The 19,069-nt window shown below is 38.2% G+C and overlaps 1 protein-coding gene across 2 annotated transcripts in view; it reads left to right on the top strand.

Moving 5' to 3' along the window:
• Positions 1-19,069, top strand: part of ARHGAP15 (Rho GTPase activating protein 15) — a 321,119-nt gene that overhangs the window by 203,697 nt on the left and 98,353 nt on the right. For both annotated transcript variants that reach the window (XM_019290635.3, XM_019290634.3), the window contains exon 12: positions 12,486-12,563. In XM_019290635.3, the coding sequence (XP_019146180.2) occupies positions 12,486-12,563 (78 nt within the window). The remainder of the gene's footprint in view (positions 1-12,485; positions 12,564-19,069) is intronic.

The raw sequence follows: 19,069 nt of genomic DNA, 5'->3' as shown, positions 1-19,069 counted from the left end.
CATTGTTTCAGGGCCTTAAGTTTTATCTATTTGAAAAAAATGTAGATACTCAGATTTTCATTCAAGACTTAAAACAAAGGACAGGAACTTGTTTAATTGCCAAGATTATGGGCCATATACAGGTGATACTGTGGCTCTTAAAATCACCATGGATGCCTCCAAACCAAGGGTAAGGCGATATCTCTGAAATGTCTTCACTCAGAAGATAAGAAAGTCCCCAAAAGGCCGAAAGAGGTTGTTCCATCCCTCTTTTCTTCACCTCCCCAGGAAAAATTCCCCCCAATATTTCGAACCATCTGCTTTGATTTGTCAGTCCTGAGCTGACATGGTGTTATGTGACATAACACGCTGAAGTAGCTGCCACCAAATGGCTTCCCCATGCCAGCAGTAACCACACAATGGTGTTGGAGGTACCACAGCTTTTTGTTTACTTAGAAATGAAATAATTTTGATGAGTGTATGGTATCAGTTAGCAAGTGTTGAGTTCCTCATGGTGATACTGCTCATGTTGACTTAAATGGAAAATGGATCAGCTCAGAAAGCTTTAATAAGAAAAGTTCCTCCGTGTACTTGTAGTGATGCCCTGTGGAGCCACGAGAACTAAAAATCTGTCAGCATACTTGGTAGAAACTTTGTTTCATGGTTCTCTAACTCATTTGATTGAGATTAAAGTGAACAAAATCTTGGCACATAGCTTGGCAGGCGAGAAGCATTCCTGTGTTTGTGTGTGTGAGACAGAGGGACAAAGACAGGGGGAAATTTAGCAGCCACTCATTCGGTGTTAAATTATCAGGTGCTACATATTTTTAATAAACCTTTGTAGAAAGATAAGATACATCCTCTTCTACTGGAAACTGCTTTCACTTAGACTGTAAACTTAACTTCGAACAAGCTGAGCATCTCCTCTAACCACTGAAAACAAAACCATTCAAATTCTCCAGCCCAAACAAACTGCAAGCCGGACTTGAATCCAAACAAAGAGGTGGAAGGTGCTGGAAGGGTGTTATTTATGCAGGCAGGTTTTCCTACTTTGACACAAAATCAGAGCAGCTACACTTTATTTACTGCCCTGATCTGTGACCTGCAGGACTGTCCTCCCAGCAGTGGCCACAAAGACACAATATTTTTTGATACTTTTCAAACTCTTGTGATGTGGATGCCTGGAAAGTATCTGAATTTGCACACCAGAAATTGTTCACAATGGTGTCTTTTATTATCCCTATTTCAGTTGCATTTTTGAGTTCTGATACGTCATACCTTAAAAACACAAAGGCCACAGCTCACAGCAAGTGTTCCTGTTAGAAACCCTGCAACTGCCTTGGATGTCTGCATAGTAAATGTCATTAATAATTACTGGAATTTTCACCAAAGAAGGAAATTAGATATGAAAAACACTTTATGCCAACTTCATCTTTCCAAGCCTTCAGAAATACCAGAGGGTCTATGTGAACCCTAGTAAAAGGGATGAGATTGGATTTCTACCTTCCTTACATCATTCCATGCCACAGTCAGCATTAAGATACAATGATTCAAATCAGATTTCTTCCTGTAGCTTTAAATTTTAAAATAATTATCTTCCGTGAAAATATCAAATGGTACTCATATTTATGCATTTACTTCACCCAAAATTCAGCTAACAGATATCCAGTGCATTTTATTGCCAGCAGCTTAGGTTTTCTCTTATCAGAAATCAGTATTTTTATGCGCCAGTATTTTTATGTATTTCTTGCATGTCTCAGCTATGTTTTAGTTATATAATTTGTATTTCATTGAGGTGGGTTTTTTTTTATTATTTGCATATTTCAAAGTAGAAAGAAATTTCTTCCTTTTCAGACTATACTTTAGTAACATTTTTCGAGGAGTCCCTGAGCAACTCATACACAAGTCTTGTGCTGTTTCAGTGTAGTCTGTCATGGAATTCCTGTCAAACCACAGCATGAAAACTATGGAGCTGCTTCTGCCAAAGTAATGAAGGATGCACCAGTCTCCTAAGTTTTGGTACTTACCACTCTTTGTAATCCAATGCAGGATTTTTATGGTTTCTGCAGACACCTTGACTATGTGTTTTGCTGAGTGTTGCTTTGTTGATCAGATTTTTCCCAAATTAAATGGAGGCCAAAAAAAAAAGTTTTTAAGTTATTTGAACCTGTCTGGGGACAGAAAACACAGTGGAAATGGCAGGAAAAATAATCTATATATATAGCTGCAGAGTCCTGCAGCTAATATGCCAAATTAAAGTGGAAAAATATGTAAGCACAATAGGTTTGTGTCATATTAAAATTAATGTCTCTGTTGTTTCCCATAATACTGCTTAATGTCACTGTTTCATAACACTAAATATGAATTTTGCAAAAACAAGAAAATTTTACTTCTTAGACTAGAGATTTAGACTACAGAAGGTGTTAGGGCATTCAGTGGAATCCCATGTTTTTCACCATTTTTGGGTCTTTAAATGTGAGCAACATATACTGAGAAAGACCCTATTAAAGCAAAAGTTATCTCTGTATGCACATGCACACACACCTTTGTGTTATCACATTTATATGTTAGGCAGATATGCAATGCTAAGAATTCAGTGAGTTGGTGTTGGATAGCTGTGTGAATACTTATCTTCCAAGAGAGCCTCTGGGTTTTCCACACAGCTGTGGACTGTAACACCCAAAGGTGTCTGATAGTGTGCCTTAGACTAAAGAATCTGCTTTTTAAATGTTTACTCCTTCTTAAAGATAAAAAGCAAACACAAAGATAGATGCCTACAATACAATGTGAATAACAAATGCCATTACCAACTGCACATTAGAGCCCCAGCTCAGATTTTAGAGCAGGGTTCTGCACATTCCTCTGCTAGAAACTCAGAACCTCTGTTTTCTGTCCCCAAACAGGTCTGATTTCTAACTGCAGGACACAGATCCAGCCTTCTGTGCTATGCAACAAATCAAGTGCTACCAAGTGCCCCACTGATATTTCTTTAGCCGCTGTTGAACTAAGCTCTGCCTTGGCATCCGTCCCCAGCAATGCTCAGGAGCTGGAGGATACGTCCCTGGGCAGCTGAGTAGGGCCTGATCCTGGAGATAACACAGATAACCTTGAGACATCTAAGGCTGGACAGAGCACAGTGTCAGGCTACCAAATAATGGATCTGTTATAAAGAGTGTTGGGCCTATCTGGACTCCTCAACTATCTCTACAACCAAAATATTATGGAAGAAGCAGTTCTATGACTTTCAATTTGCTGCCTAAATATCCATATTCCACCTTAAACTTCCTATCCCAGTCGTTACCAAAAAAAAAAAAAAAATCTCTTTGCCAAGCAAAGGTGCTGCAGTCTAGAAAATGCAAACTCCTTACCCACTTTGGCTGGAGGTTTTCTTTGCCCACACATACAGTTCTTCCACTTCCAACTGTTCAAAGTCCAACAAGAAGCAGCTCTAGTCAGGATGGGGAGGTGACACTACTGATGTCAAATTTAATCTCTCCCTATTGTGAAAGACGGGGAAAAGATTTGTCCCTGCTGTGCACTAAATTCTCCTTAAAATCAGCATTGGGAACAAGGGATCTTTGGAGAACTGTAGCTGTCCCTTAGCTTTAACCACAGTTCCTACTGGTGGTGTCAGTGGACCTGACTGGAAGTTCTGCATACTCCTATAAGGATATTGGACCACCCCCCCCCCCCCCCAAAAGTGCAGTTTCCTTTACTGTTCTGATGTTGCTCAAAAAGCACAGGCACGATGTTGGTGATGATGGATCCCCAAATGAAGCACAGTTCAACCAAAGTGGGAGGATTTAGCAAAATGCATAAATTTCTTGTCTGCTACTGTTTGTAAGAGGCAGATCTTTACAGTGAGCCTAAGTCACAGCTGGCTTTTTCTGGAATGGTTTATGCTCTTGACCCTCCTCGGCTGTATAGCCAATAGGGAGTTGTCAGGCTACATGTGTTTTTAAACTTCTTTCAGCTAAATCAGAAATCCAAAAGCAAAACACAGCTCTCAGCAGTATCATGTGGAGTTGTGACACTCCCTGGAGGGCTGGGATACATAAACCAATGAATGGATTACAATGAGGCATAAATGTAGTATTTTCATCCATGACAGATATAATCTCGAGCCTGTACTTTTCATGTTACTTAACTCTTTCAGAACATAATGTGTGACAGAAAATGTCTTATAATGCACATTGCAGTAAATATCAGTCAAGTATGCTTTATTGCTGAGCTCTACATATTTCCAGAAGTTAACAGGCACAGCTGGGACATAAGAAACGGCAGTGTTGTATATATTTCTTGAACATACAAAATACCTTGTCTCTCTTCTCCCCCACCCTCCACATTACATCCCCAGCTGTTCTGATCATGTCACACAGTGGATGAGTTTTCCCATAGTCAGCTTCTCCTAAAATGATAACCTTTTTTCAGGCTTTCATCCTCCCCAAAATAAACAGCATTATCCATATTGTCATCACATTCAAATTAGACTATCAGAGTGTGGCATGGAATAATAGAAATGGAAGGTGGTAAACTGCCTGTTCGTAGCTGTACCTAGCAGAAAAGTCAATGCAGGTAACATCCATTGATTTAATATAAAATCATAGAATAGTTTGCATTGGAAGGGACCTTAAACCTCATCTCATTCCACCCCTGCCATGGAGAGGGACACCTTCCACTATCCCAGGTTGCTCCAAGCCCTGTCCAACCTGGCCTTGAACACTTCCAGGGAGAGGGCACCCACAGCTTCTCTGGGCAACCTGTGCCAGGGCCTCACCACCCTTGATCACTCTTGGTTATCATGAAAAAAATTATACTTGATAAAGTAGCAGAAAACCAAAGAAATCTTATTTTGTTTCAGACAAATTAAGGATTGGTCAGAATGGACCTCCTAACCTCTACGTGAGAAGCAGTAACTGCAGCAAATGAAAGGGAATAGGAGTGGTGAAGGAGGTGTTAAAAGAGAAAACAAACACGTGAACAAAACAGAAATAAACATCCCCAAAAATTAAATACTGATGTGTTACAGAGAGAGAACAGCCACTTCCAAACATTTGGCAATTTCAGATATTATACTGTGTTGCATGAAGACAATGCTATTTCCTTTTAAACTGCCATTCCATTGAAACCAGCAAGCTGATGTGTGTACTTGAGGTCTGTATTTGGTAGACATTTTTTCCCCTTTAGCATAAACCTTGTTGATTTAAAAAGTGAACAAAGATGAATCAGGTGGTAAATGTATTCATGTAATCATTTTCATTAATAAGCTGTTATAAATAATAGAGGGAAGGTTTTAAGTGTATAATTCTCTTTCGCACAATTGAGATTTTTCCACATCTTCAGCAGTAAGTTAATTAGAATCACCTGCATTTTCTTGGGCGGACACCAAATGGATTGCAAACAAAAACAGATTAAAATAGCTGTAGCTCATGGCATACAGATGACAAGATTCACAAAGAGGACAATCAGGCAATGAAAACCTCCTCTTTTTCAAACATTTTTAAAGGAAATTCAGCTCTTGTGAGTCGCTGTAAAAAGACGTTTGTAAGTGTTTCGCTGAAAGACTAGAATGGCTTTGTTTCTGATCCCATGATGAGTGAAAGAAATGTTTAAGAAAGATCACTTTACAGAGAGATTCAGACTGAAATGTGATGACTGTGATTCAAGCCAAGCCAAAAATTACAGCTCAGAATTAAAGGGGATGGAAGTGGCTTGGGAATCCATTTTCCCACATTCCTGAATCTCAATCATCCCAGCCAATGTTTAAAAGAAAATACAGTGGAAAGCAATGAGGTCACTTTGTTTAGCTGCAAGAAGAGGGACTAGCAGAATGGCAAAAGTATATATTGGAGGTAAGGGCAAAATTACAGTGAGCACGCTGCGTGTTCGACGGCTTCATTCAAAACAAATAGTCTCAAAGCTTAGTTTAGTTTCTTGTTACAGGCAGCCTCCTGAGTAAGTCTTGTTGTTCCTGGGGCTTTTAAACCATAAACTTCTTGAATGTCAAAGCACAGCACAATAGAGGAGAAGACGGAGGCAGAGCAAGCTTGATTTGGGCATTAAGCAGCAGCCCCGCGTAGCAGTGAACTGTGTGCTCATTTAAATTACGCTTGCTTTGTACTCTTGCTGCCCTTATTTATTTGTGTATAAATATCTAAGTGGAAATTCTGCCATCGAGTGATATGAAACAGAATGAAGTATATCCTCCATCATATTCACTTGTTACTCATTCTCAGTATGTAATGCTCATATTCAGTGTTTTAATTGCTTCCATTAAACGGTTTCTATAGGGTCTTGAAAACAATAAGATCTTAGTCAAGCTTTTCTCCTTTCATTGCATCTTGGAGTTATTACTGCATGAAAAAATGAGATTCTCTTTTTATGTAGGAATGCCCCTCATCTTCTTGATATTATTGCAGTCAAACATAGAATTATTTCTTTTCAGCTAATTTCCTAAAGAGATTCACCAAACCTCATATCAGACACCTCCAATGGAGCCATTTCACAGCCTGTTAAGGACTGGTACAATATTCCCTCTCCTTTCTTTCCCCCACTATCTCTGCCTTTACTAAATTCTAAATCAGTGTTGGATTTCTACTGATCATAGAATAACGAAAATCTTGTTGATGCTACCTTGAATTCAGGCTTGTCTGTCACAAGTCCTACAGCTTGGCAGTGCTGCAAGGGAGTCCAGTACCTTCAAATCATGTGAAATGTATGGATGTAAAGGACATTTCTCCATCTTCTCTTTAATAGGAAGAAACAAAACATATATCTTATGTTCCGTGTTATTTACTTTGCTATCAAGTGCAATGCTGTACTACAGATCCTGTTTGTAGCCCACGAAGATGTTCAGTCTCATCCCTGCTTCTTTGATATTCCTTTATAATTCAAGAGATTACTTTAGTCCTGTTTGTTGTAGACTGAGCTCAGAGATCATGTTCAGATATTTATTTAAACCTCACGTCCTTTGTAGCCTAACTCCAGAGTGTTGGATGTACCTTTTGTTTCTCCATACCGAACCTGATTTTGCCAGACTGTGGCTGTTTAAGGTAGTAGTTCAGATCTTCTGTAACTTTACCTGTCCTTGTCATCATTGAGTATCTCCCTGACCTTTGTGTCATCTGCTTATTTTGCCAAGGGAATTTTTTCTCTCATTGTCCCGTCTCTGATAGAGGTATTAGATGGCACTGGATGAGAGCTCTGCTCTGGAGAGCTGTGCCAGTTCTGACCTTGCTAACTGATATCTCCCATTAACTACCACATTTTGAGGTCTGTCACTGAGCCAGTTTTTAATCCATGTAATATATGCCCTGTTAATTCTATAGAATGCAAGTGCTTTGATCAAAATGTCATGTGGCACTAAGTCAAAGGCAGCACAGAAAGCCAAACACACTATTTCAACACCATTGCCTTCACCAACCAGACCTGTCAAATATTCAGTTCCATCAAAAAATGCAACGAGTTTGCTAGACAAAGCCCTGATTTCCATGAAACCATGCTGCTTGGGATTAATGATATTTTGTTATGAATTATTTGTTCATAGTGTCCTGAATTAATTATTTAAGTAGACTGTCTGTGACTGAGGTCAGTCTAGCCTGTCTCCAAGAGCATCCCTCCTCTGCTTTTACAATATTAGAATAACTCTTCAGCCTTAGTCATTTCCAAATATTTCTCTGTATTTTATTTGCAGATGAGAAGCACAAGCATATCATGGCACCAATGAAAATGGATGTTTTTTAAAACAGTGGTCATCTTTTTGTCCTTCAGATTGACTTCCCATATCAACCAGACTCTGATCTCCTAGGCCTAACTCTATCCGGTAGAAGTGTCTAGCATGACATTTTTATGGCACCCACTTCCATGGTAGCCAGGTACTCTCTCTGGACGGGAGATGGACCTGTTTCCATACCAATTGATGATATGTTGCTGGGATGTTTTAAGCCTCAAAAATGTGATAATCTGCTCAGAGAACAAGAAGGGGGTAGTTCTGGTGACCAAAACAGCAGCTTTGTCCCAGCAGAGCAGAGCCAACCCCAGTGCCAGCCCCCAGCACTGCTCCAGGAGGTTTGGGCATATATCTGCCACATCAAGAAGCAGGAGAGGGATGTCAGCAACACTTTCTGGGGTGTAGCTCATATTTGCTTCATGGTTTTCATCATTTTCACCTCTGATTTCTATGGCATAAGACAAAAAGTGTTATTTTTGGTCACACATTCACCTGAAATTCTGGGTACATTTTGTCACCCTATGCAGATACAGTATTTTAATGCCAAATTTTAGTGTGTCAGGTTCATTCTTTGATACTCTTCATGATTTTCCTTCTACTGGAATACACATATTGATCCTTTTGTGAAATTTTAATTTTGTTGCACGTTGTTTTGTGTTTTTCTCATCATAGTATTTTGACTTGGAGGTATTTGCTGTATGCCCTCATTTCTGCTTCTTTAAATGATTTCTTGCCTCACTTTTGTGCCCTTAATAAACTTTAGAAAAAAATTGTTTATAAATCAGATATTTATGGTAAGATGCATATGAAAACACGAGGAAAGAATTATAGTTTTAGGGAGAACATACCCTGATAATGACCTCTTAAATATTTGTAAAGATAGCCCTGGGCATCTGAGCCCACAAAATAGTTTATAATACAACAGCTTGATTGCATAATGATACTTTAGTTTTAAAACGTATGATCTTTCTGTTTATGGGAAGGCATAATAGGCTCCTTTGAAATACAATAGTTTTGCCCTGAACATAACTGATTTTAAATGAAAGGACTAACTAAAGAATGCCTTTCTTCAAGTTTGTACTTCACTTTGTTGTTGAATCCAGCACGACGGCTTCTTTTACAAAACAGGCCTGGGGACCACACCTATTTCAGGATACATTAATTGTGAAAGTTCCATGGGTTTCCAGGCAGGAAGTTACCTAGTGCTCTTTAAAATGTTGTGTTTTAAATTCTAAGTCTTGTTAAAAACCAGAGAAATTTCTGCATACCACCACCCCTTTCTCCCTGCACATAGAGAATTTCTTTTTATATTCCGTTTGAAGATATTGTCAAATAGAGATTAAGATTAGACAGAATCCAGAGTGATTTGGGAGAGGGATTCTTTTCTATGCAACAGAAAGGAATTAATGAGAACATTTAACTGCAGTTAATAAATCACACGGACTACTTCAACAAATATTGAAATCTAGTATGTTAAAAAATTTCTTTGAATAAATATATCACCTAAAATATAATTGTCTGTTTAATATTTCTCTGCAACACCTGGTTCCAGCTCAGCCTGGTTCTAGATCTGACACTGGCCTGCATTCATGGTTACTTCCATTTTGGATAGCAGTGCAAGAAATATTTTAAATAACTATTCTTCTAACATCTCTTGTGCAGTGCAGAGTGACTACAACTTTCATTATTGTTCATGAATCTCAGCCAAGCCTGAGTCCAGTTGCCTTTTAACTTTCTCATCAGGAGCACCTGTACAATTTTTTTAAACTAAAGTAGTTAAGATTTACTATAATTTGGCAGCTGAACTTACATATTCTTGAATAAGACCTTTTGCTACATTTCTTTTACTATTACAAATTTCAGCGTGGAAATATTGAAGTCATTATCGTCCTTTTGGCTATAATTTCTAATTGTGGGTCCATCCTGTTCTCAGGTTCCTCATTAAAACAAACAGAAACAGAGTTGGAGGCTGGAATATAAAGCAAATAAAATACTTGTTCTCCTTTAGGGCAAAATCCAACGATTCCTCCCCGATAAACCCTACTACAAAACACAAGAAGGTCATCCTATAGTGAACTAAAGTTGACTTTATTACAATGAATATTCTTTTCCTGAAAGTTTCTTTACCACTACACTTAAACCAGATAGGAAACTGGGCAAGGCTTTTGTTTCATCTTGTTCCCTAAGTATTTATAGCCTGCCGTGAAGAAACACTTACAGCAGTGCAGTGATGTTTTTATCCTTGATAGAGGTGCCCTTAAAAGTGAATTTGCTTTGAAAATTGTTCATAAAATCAGGATATTAGAACTATGAAGATATATTTTTTTTCTCTCTTTCCCTGCCTTTCTCCTTTGTGCCTAATTGGATTTCCAAAGTAAGTTGTTAACAATCCAGCTGAGATAATGTGGTCATGAAAAGGATGTCCAAATCCACCAATTTGCATTGGTTTGGTTTGGCTTAACTTTCAAAGATCTTGGAGCAGAAAGTTGATGGCACGTGAATACTATAATTGGCTTAATTTTTAAATATTTTTTTCTCTGCCATATTGTATAGTGCCCAAATGAAATGCTAATCAAAACTCATTTCTGGACCAAAATTAATTTATTAACAATAATAATGCACTTGTGTACTCCAGATCATGTTGCAAAATGTAATATCCACCAATTTACAACACAGCTTGTTCATTTTCACTTGATCTGGGTGACTTACGCAGGCTCCAAGTTGATGCTCTTAATGTGAGACTATTTCACCCAGAGTGACATGGATTGTTTTCACTTACATATAACCAATGAGGTTAAGAACTGAATTCAGTTAGAACCAAACAAAAGTTAACATTCTGTCTGGTGGCTTGCCTGTTTGTTAGCTTGATTTAATTTTCCTTTTTAATTTCTGGTTTAGACTTCAATTTACATGATGCAATTCTTAATCCTCTACCACAAGAATCCCGCAATCCTATGCTGGGAATTACTCTTTCACTCTCCCCTTACTAAAACAGAATTAGACTCCTCAGATTTAGGTTAGAATTGCATTACTTAAACATTTTAGTAATTTCCATTTGCTCATATGTTATATATCCAGCAGATGGATAATTTCCAAGTTTTCTTGATTACTAAATCCTTTTTGATTTCTCTTAAATAAACTTTTTCTTTATCCCTCTGTAACCAAAGGGGAGATCTTCCTGAAATAAATCATCACTCTCAATATTATGTTGCAGGACACCCACAGGTGCAGGGTAGAAGATGGTCTAATAAAACACACAGCTAAGCACAGAATTATTATTAATAATCAGATAAAGAAAATATTATTAATTTTTAAAATAAGTTTTTTAATGCAAACCAAATAAGGATCTTCCTGGCAGCATAGATATAAAATGAGAATTGTATTTTGTAAAGAGACAAAACAAACATGCAAACACACAAAAGATTTTATTTGGTGTCAGTCTGCATCAAAAGGAAAAGTAAATTTTTTCCTATATTTCTAGATCAGTGAGAAATGCCTCCAAGAACTTGAGTCCACTGGCCATGGCACACATGTGCCAAGGCATGGTGCGAGTGTCAATAAAGATTGAACCTCAGTGTCTTCTTTAAGTGTTATCACAACTGGGTTTCTGGGCTTTTCCATTTGTTTTCACTCTTACCTATACCTTTATATTTCCCTTCCCCCCCATCTCAGATTGTAAAAGTATTCCCCCTAGATACATTGTCAGGGAGTGTTTTCTGAAAATTTTTGGGTTTGACAAATTAGTGTTTTCCAAGAGAAAGGCTTTCTCTGAAACTGCTTGCCAAAACCTAATTAAAACTTGTGTTCCAAGGGATAAGTAGCCTTTAAAAAAACCTGGTTTGTGTAGCTTCTCTTGGCTTCTTATGTACTTGCAAGTTTTAAATGTGAAATGACAATGTATGTTTTAGTGGGTTTGATTTTTAAGCATGCAGATTGGTTCGGTGCTGCACCACAGCGAATTCTCCTGGAAAAGGAGAGCAGTTCCCATGTGCTTTGAAATGCTACAGCTATGCAACCGGGGCTGGAAGTGCTATTTTAAACACTCATATCAGCAGAGCTTGCTGTAGGAGATAATATGTCACAAAAGGGAGTATGACATCTAGTTTCACCTAGAAGATAAACCTTGAGTAGATATGCAGGGAGAAACAAGACTGTCGGGTTGTCCTTGAAAAGAATGGCCTATATTAATGAAGAAATGTACTCCAGGGCATATGCTACTTGGGATATTTAATTTCATCCTCAAACCTGTTTGATCCGCTATGAAGAATATAGTAGAGAAATGGTAGTAGTGTGGAGTCTCACACACATCATGATTTCAGGATGGGCACCTCAGTGCTTTATTTCAGAAAGGTCACAGCCTCAGAAATTCATGTCTGAAAAACAGAGAAGTTTCCCTGGCACTATTAATGCAAACATCCCACGTTCAAGCATGGCACCGTGCCTGTCCCAAACAGCCCTTCTCGATGAGCACCAGAGCCAATTACCCCTCGCTTTCCTGTCACACTCAAAGCCCCTTGCGGAACCATATTCTGCTGACAGAATTACAAGATAATTACAGCTAGGTGTTTTGTATTCACTTAAGTTAATCTCCCACTTTTATTTTTCATTGTTGCTTTCATCAGTGAGGAGGCACTTCAGTTGTTGTCAGGTGGATTGTTTTTCAGTCGCTCGCCGCGCTGCTCTTCTTCATACTTGCAAGGGTGCTTCTGCCTCCCTGACAGACGCACAAAGAAAAATACTTCTATGATCTAAAATGAAATATGTGTTTCTTTTTCAGGTCTAGATGTTGATGGAATATACAGAGTTAGCGGCAATCTGGCAACAATACAGAAGTTACGATTTGTTGTCAATCAGGGTAAGTGATTCCTCCACCCTGGTAATGTTTTGTTTAGTACTTAACTGTCTCAGATGACAGTATTTCAGAATCTGCTATACATTAGTGGCATAGAATGATGAGCCCTGTTTTAGAAAAGAGAGGAAAGGGAAGGCAGAAAGATATTGCACAGAGGGAAATGTCAGCTAGGAGAGAGGAAAAAGAGCAGAGTAAGCAGAGGAAAATAGTAGTTAAACTTGAGATGAGAAACAAACAACAAACAAATCTAAAAATACGAGAGGAAATGGAGATGTGAAATAAGGTGGCAAAAAGCAAAGCATATGTAGAAACCAAGGAATCAAAGTGAGGGGGAAAGAAAAAGATTAAAAGAAAAAATAGCAGATTGTTTGGATGTTGAAAGTTAAACAAAACCAAAAGTAGAACAGGGATCCGAAGGAAACCAGCGAAAGAGAACAAGGTGCTGAAAAGAACTTAAAAGGAAGTACTAAAAGGGGAGTACTTGCTCTGCCAAAGTCAGTGGAAGATTTACCACTGATCTTGAAAACACAAAGATTTGACCCCAGAAAATGAAAGAGGAAAGATGAATATTTTGGGGACCTGCTAACCAGAATTAGAACCATCCCGTATATATTTACTGAACATATTTCCACAGATTCTGTGTATAATGAACATATTTCCAAAAATACAATAGCATGCTTTTCACTGATGTGGCCTAAAGAAATCTAACATTGATCAGTAGATCCTGTTACAGGTGTGGAAGCTGATATCGGGAACTGATAAGGATGAATGACAAGTACATTCATCTCCAAATATTTTAGTACTCTTACCAAAGAATAACTCTCCCCCCACTTAAAAGTTTAGCAAATATAATTGATGATAGCAAACCTCTTGATATTACTTAACAAGAAAATAAGATCAAGTTTCTCAGAAATTAGGGAAAATACCAAATCTTAAATTTCATTAAAATCTTTCTACACTTTTGAATGAAACAAGTATAAATGTGAAGCTGCTGCAACATTTTGTCCTACTTTTTACGACCTTTTTATACGTTACCTGCAGACTATTACCAGAACTGCTAAATATTGTGTATTCTGTGTGGAGGTGATAGCTGCTGCAGAGCAACTTCCTCAATTAGCTTGGTACTATACATAAACTAAGACTTTTGACTCAAATATTCTCATGAAATTGAGAGATAGGAGAGATGTAAAAATATTCCCGCCTTCAAGCCTCCATTTACATCTCTAGGGAAAGTTTCAGGGGATCAGTAGGTGTTTGCCACCTCCTCAGCTGCTCCAGATCAGTCTTCTTCGGCTGAAACTGGAGGGTGAACTCTGGTTTATGAGGAATCAGTATTTATGCCAGCAAGACTGAATAAATCATCATTTACCAATCAACCTCATGGTTTTGATTCATTACTTAGGTTCTCTTAAATTTATAGTTGTTGGGTATTTGTGTGTCGATAATGAAGCCTGCCTTGGCTTTCAAATGACTGTAAGCTGTATTTTGTTTGGAGACACACAGGCAAAAATGGGATTTTCTATCCTTCTTCACTGCCCAGGCTCTTTGCTCAGGAAAAAACTGTGCCATAAAAATAATGGTCCTGTCTATCATGTCTCGTGGCATCCAAAGGTTAACATACTTGAGGTTAACATTACTGCTCAAGTTTTCACCTAAAACAGATGGGCTGATACTGTAAAGCTAGACAGAAGTCTAAGCTGGCTTTTTGCAGCAGAGAGGGACCAGACACCTCTTTCTTCTGGTTTATACTACTGTGAAAAATGAAAATATAACGGTGGAGTTAATAGTACATTAAAGCCACTCTGGCACCGTTTACTTAGGACATGTGCAAAAAATCTGCCTCCTGAGTGACCAAAGGAAATTCAAAGAAAACTAATGCCCCTGAAGAACTGTCATCATCTTATCAGTTATGATAATCACTGTTTCTTATGTTAGTCTTTATTGATACAATGAGTACATTCATGCATCTCGATGGAGGGATTTTCGATGGGCAGTGATAATATCTATCCAAACTCCCTTTACACGTCCTTTAAAATCCTGTCTATAAAAAATTTCTATCCAGGTCTATACTTAGGTTTTCCTCAGGTAAATGTATGTAGAAATGCTAAAGTTCAGCTCCTGTAAACCCTAATGCCACTTGGCAGTCCCCAGGGGTGACCCCAACACCACGTGAGGGAAATGGGAGAGCTGAGCATTGCAGACCCCAAAGAATAATCCAGTAATTTTTAATCATAACATTCAAGAAGGAATACAGACACAAAGGATAGCCAGCCACTGTCTGAATTGTTTAAATAATGTCACTTTTCTGTGCTAAGTAGGAACCTGCAGGCAGGAAAGAGCCCACCGAGTCATGGTGTACCTGAAAAATTCTGTGGGGAGATGGGGGAAACAGGATTTATTTATTTATTGTGTGCTTGAGAGGGCATTCTCCACCCAGTGTGTCCCAGAGCCTCATTTTTCCTGTCAATTAGGTGCAGCAGTTCCAGATGGCTTCATGAAGGAAAAAGTTACCAGGAACACTACTGTGTGCTCCCAACCTGCTTTTTTCCCAGCCTCGGAGCTCTGCAGTGGGATGATGGTTAATAACTCCCTCTCCACACATTCTTATCCCTCAGTAGTTATTGTGACCTCCTCAGGTCAATCCCTGCACCTTCATTTTTCAGTAGTTAACAGTGGGAAAGGAGTATTTATACATATGATTTTGCCATAGCGACTTTTTTTTTTTTTTTAATTTAGTTAAAGTTTAATTTAATTATAAATGCAAACAAATGTTCTGACAAAGCCTATTTGCATTGCAGAGATTGACTGCAATCAGTTCTTCTACTGGCCAAATACTCATTGGGCTCTTTCTTCCTGCTTACTTTGCCATTGTGCTACACCTACATTTAGAGGATATAAATAATATGTATCACATTGAAAATTAAAGATCATAGAAGGCACTCTAGGCTGGCTGCCATATCAAAGTATTTTTTATTAGAATAATCATTAATTAGAATATAGCAAAGCTTTATTTGGCTCCTTTTCCTATACTGTTCATGTCATCTGCAGCATTAAAAATGAAATGAGAGAACTGGTGAATATGAAAGGGAAAGAAACTAACAGTCGACAGATTTATCATTAAAGAAGAAATAAGAACAGTAAAAATATAAAAAGACTCTTGAAATTCCAGATTTTTAGGGATGAAGAGGGGTTTGCAATTTAAGAAAACCAGCCTGGTATCTTTTTAAATTCTCTGAATGTATTTTGTGTTTCATTCTCATTTCTCGAGGTAGGCAGCTCCTGAAGAGGCTTTTGGCCTTGCCAACATGAGCAACAGCAGAACAAACTACCTTATTTACTTTATCCCTCTCACAGAGTTTTCTTTTTCTATAAAAGTCTATTGATATCACACCTTTTTTGCTTCTGTGCAACAGGATTATCTTTTATCTATGATTTATTTTCCCATTAAGAGCTGAAAAGATCAGTTGATCATAAGAAGACTGGGCTATAACATCTCTCAGCACTTTCGGAACTCTAAGTCATCATTTTTCAAATCACTGAATCAAGGCAGTAGAAGCTGCTTGTACCAAACTGACATCAGGAAATTCGTACTTTTCTTAGTCTATAAGCACTGAAAAATTTGAGGTTAGAAACTAAACTACCAGGAAGTCGATATTTTTGGCTGAGAACCTACAGTAAAGGCTTCTATAATAGCTGGAGACATTAGACAGCACTATCTATTCCTCTTATGATTTCCATATAATTGGTTAAGTCTAGAAGTTGAAATGTTAAAAGACAAAAACCCAAATAGAAACAGACAAGGTACTTGGAGGAGTTCTGCTCCTTTAAGCAAGGATTTTTAAGCAAGGTCTAGTAAGTCAAATCCTTTACATGTATTTAAAAGGATATTCTTTTAATTCACACCTGTAGGAAAAGGGATAAAATAACGTTTATGGGACTGTTAAACCATGTAAAGTGTGCTGGCAGTTCCAGGGTATGAGGTGCTACTGAAAAGATCCCTTGTTCTGGCCAAAAGCCCCAGGGAGAGTCTGACATGAGCCCCAGGCGGGGCTGCTCAGAGTCACTAAGGCACCACTACATGAACCTGAGGACAGGGGAGAGGTGCCTTTCAATAACAAAACACGGCAGCACTGAGGCAAAAAGTGCCTGAGAAGAAAAACAAGAAAAAGGGAAGACCTTTCATCCATTAGGGTGTTTGTGAGTAAGAGTGAATTATTTCTTCTTTGGTTGAGGCCATTATGCTGATTACAGAATCCCAGAATGGTTGGGTGGGAAGAGACCTTAGAGCTCATCTCTTTCCAACCCCTTGCCACAGGGAGGGACTCCTTTAGCTAGGGCAGGGTGCTCCAAACCCTGTCCAACCTGTGTACAGGGTGTGGGACACACACTGATGTAATGGGGTGAGGACCTTCTTTGTGCTAAGCCAGGGCTCTTGTCCTGCTTCCACACACGTCTCCCATCAAACCTCAATTAGCTCCACGCTGAAGACCAGGGATACCTGGGTGAGGAACTGGAACCTGCCCTTTTTGTGTCTCCTGTGCTAATCTGCTCTATAGCTGGAAAGGCTTTCGCTTTCTATGGCTGTCAATCAAGCAATTATCACGAGTTCTAAATTAACTGAAAAAAAAAAAAATGGAGCTATAAAGAGTTCATAACACACTGCTGAAACACTAGGATTCTATCCCAACGCATGCATGTTCAGGGAAACTAACCATAGAAATACAGATTTCAATACTTATTGGTTCATTCAGCAAGTGTTGGCTCATGCATAATACAAGAGAGTTCCTAATTGTCTTTATATCCAAAGCTTTGTTTGCAAAATGCTGGGTGTTTGCTATGCAGATGACCTTTGTGTCCTGTTATTTCATTTGGAATACCTTGTGTGTTAACTGCAAAGCACCACAGACTGTCCAAAGGTCAATGACTGCGTTTTTACAGCTCTGTTACTACACTTATGTGCCAAAGCAGGGGCAAGTATAGGAATTTTTACCAAGGCTAAGTATTATGTTATTGCAGAGAGGTGTGTTTCTTGTGGAACAAGGGAAAGGACAGCCAAAGATATCCAAATACTACTCGTTTGATGAGGGAAAAAAGTTAATTTAATCTTATCCTTCCATTACCTCGCAGTAACAAAAAACCCATTTGGGCAAAAAAAAAGGATTAAAAATATTTCTGTTGTTTCTTTTATGACAATATAGCAGGATATGATTCAGCTTAAGGAAAAAATTAAGAGCAAAGTTTGAACCAGAAATACGTGAACTGATTGTGAATATTTATTAACTAAATAATTTAATAATAAAGAAAATGCCTACTTGATTAATTGTTACAGAGTAAAAATTACAATAAAACTGTCTTGATCAGTGCTTTGCAGAAGCACCATTACTGTCTGTGCAGTTGTTTAACAAGGATTTAATTGGAAAGATAAGTGAATGCACATTTAAAAGTATTGTTAATTTGCTTTATAATCACCCCATCCTTCACAGTATTGACAGCACCAGGCACAAACCCCTTTCTCTTTTACAAGTATTATTTTCCATATGTGCACAATAAATTCTGAAGCAGTAATTGGAAATTTTATGGATTTCAACATACCTAGTGTTTTGAGTTTATAGGTACCATATCCCTTCTCTAAAGGTTGTTCACTGGTGGCATTTTAGGTAAAATCACTGCTTTTTTATTACCCATAGGCTTTTTTGGGGGTTGTGGTGTGGTAGTTTGTTGGATTTTTGAGTTTGCTTTTCTTATTTTGTTTTGCTTTCTTTCCTAAGAAACATCTAATTCCAATTTACTTTTCCTTTCCATTTGAAATATCAACAAAATCTTCGCTTCAACATTATTTTTGATTTAATAAACAACAGCCGTCAAAAACAGTAATCTTCAATATGTTTATATTCCATCTGCACTTATATTTATTGTTCTAAAATGGCTCAGATTAATCTAATTGACAAGTAAGAGCCCAGACCATATGAGCAGCTAAGGATGACACCTTTAACCAGCAGGATTCTTCAACCTAAATGACACGTTCTTTATCAATGAACCGGGAGAGAAGAGGAACAAATATTGGGAATTTTTTTTTTTTTTATTATTTTTTTTTTTTTTAATATTGCTGATTCTATGAGCTTGCTGGGACCATATGTCTGTGTGAGCTGGGCTATCAGGAAGTGGAGTGGTTTCCCGGCTGGCTCTGCCTCAGCGGGCACAGCCCACGGAGCTGACATTGAGGCTGGAGCTGCCTTTGAAACAGAGCCTCCAGGTCAACACAAATGGGCTGGGTGGTTATGAAGGAAGCATTTAGGAGGGGGAGAAGAGAGGGAGGAAGGAGCTGGGTGAAAAAAAAGAAAGAGAAGCATCTTCTTTTCACAGCTTTATTTCTTTTAAATGAGAAAAAAAAAAAACAAAACTGGGGGGCAACAAAAACCAGGAATGATAAAAGAGAAAATAAAAAACCCCACCCAAACCAACACAGCAACAAAAAAAACCCACCCCAAACCAACAAAACTTCCCAAGTA

The sequence above is a fragment of the Corvus cornix genome, chromosome 7 (genome assembly GCF_000738735.6).
Source record: "Corvus cornix cornix isolate S_Up_H32 chromosome 7, ASM73873v5, whole genome shotgun sequence".
NCBI classification, from domain to species: Eukaryota; Metazoa; Chordata; class Aves; order Passeriformes; family Corvidae; genus Corvus; species Corvus cornix.
The sequence above is the reverse complement of the archived record's forward strand: the minus strand, read 5'-3'. Positions and strand labels throughout refer to the sequence as shown.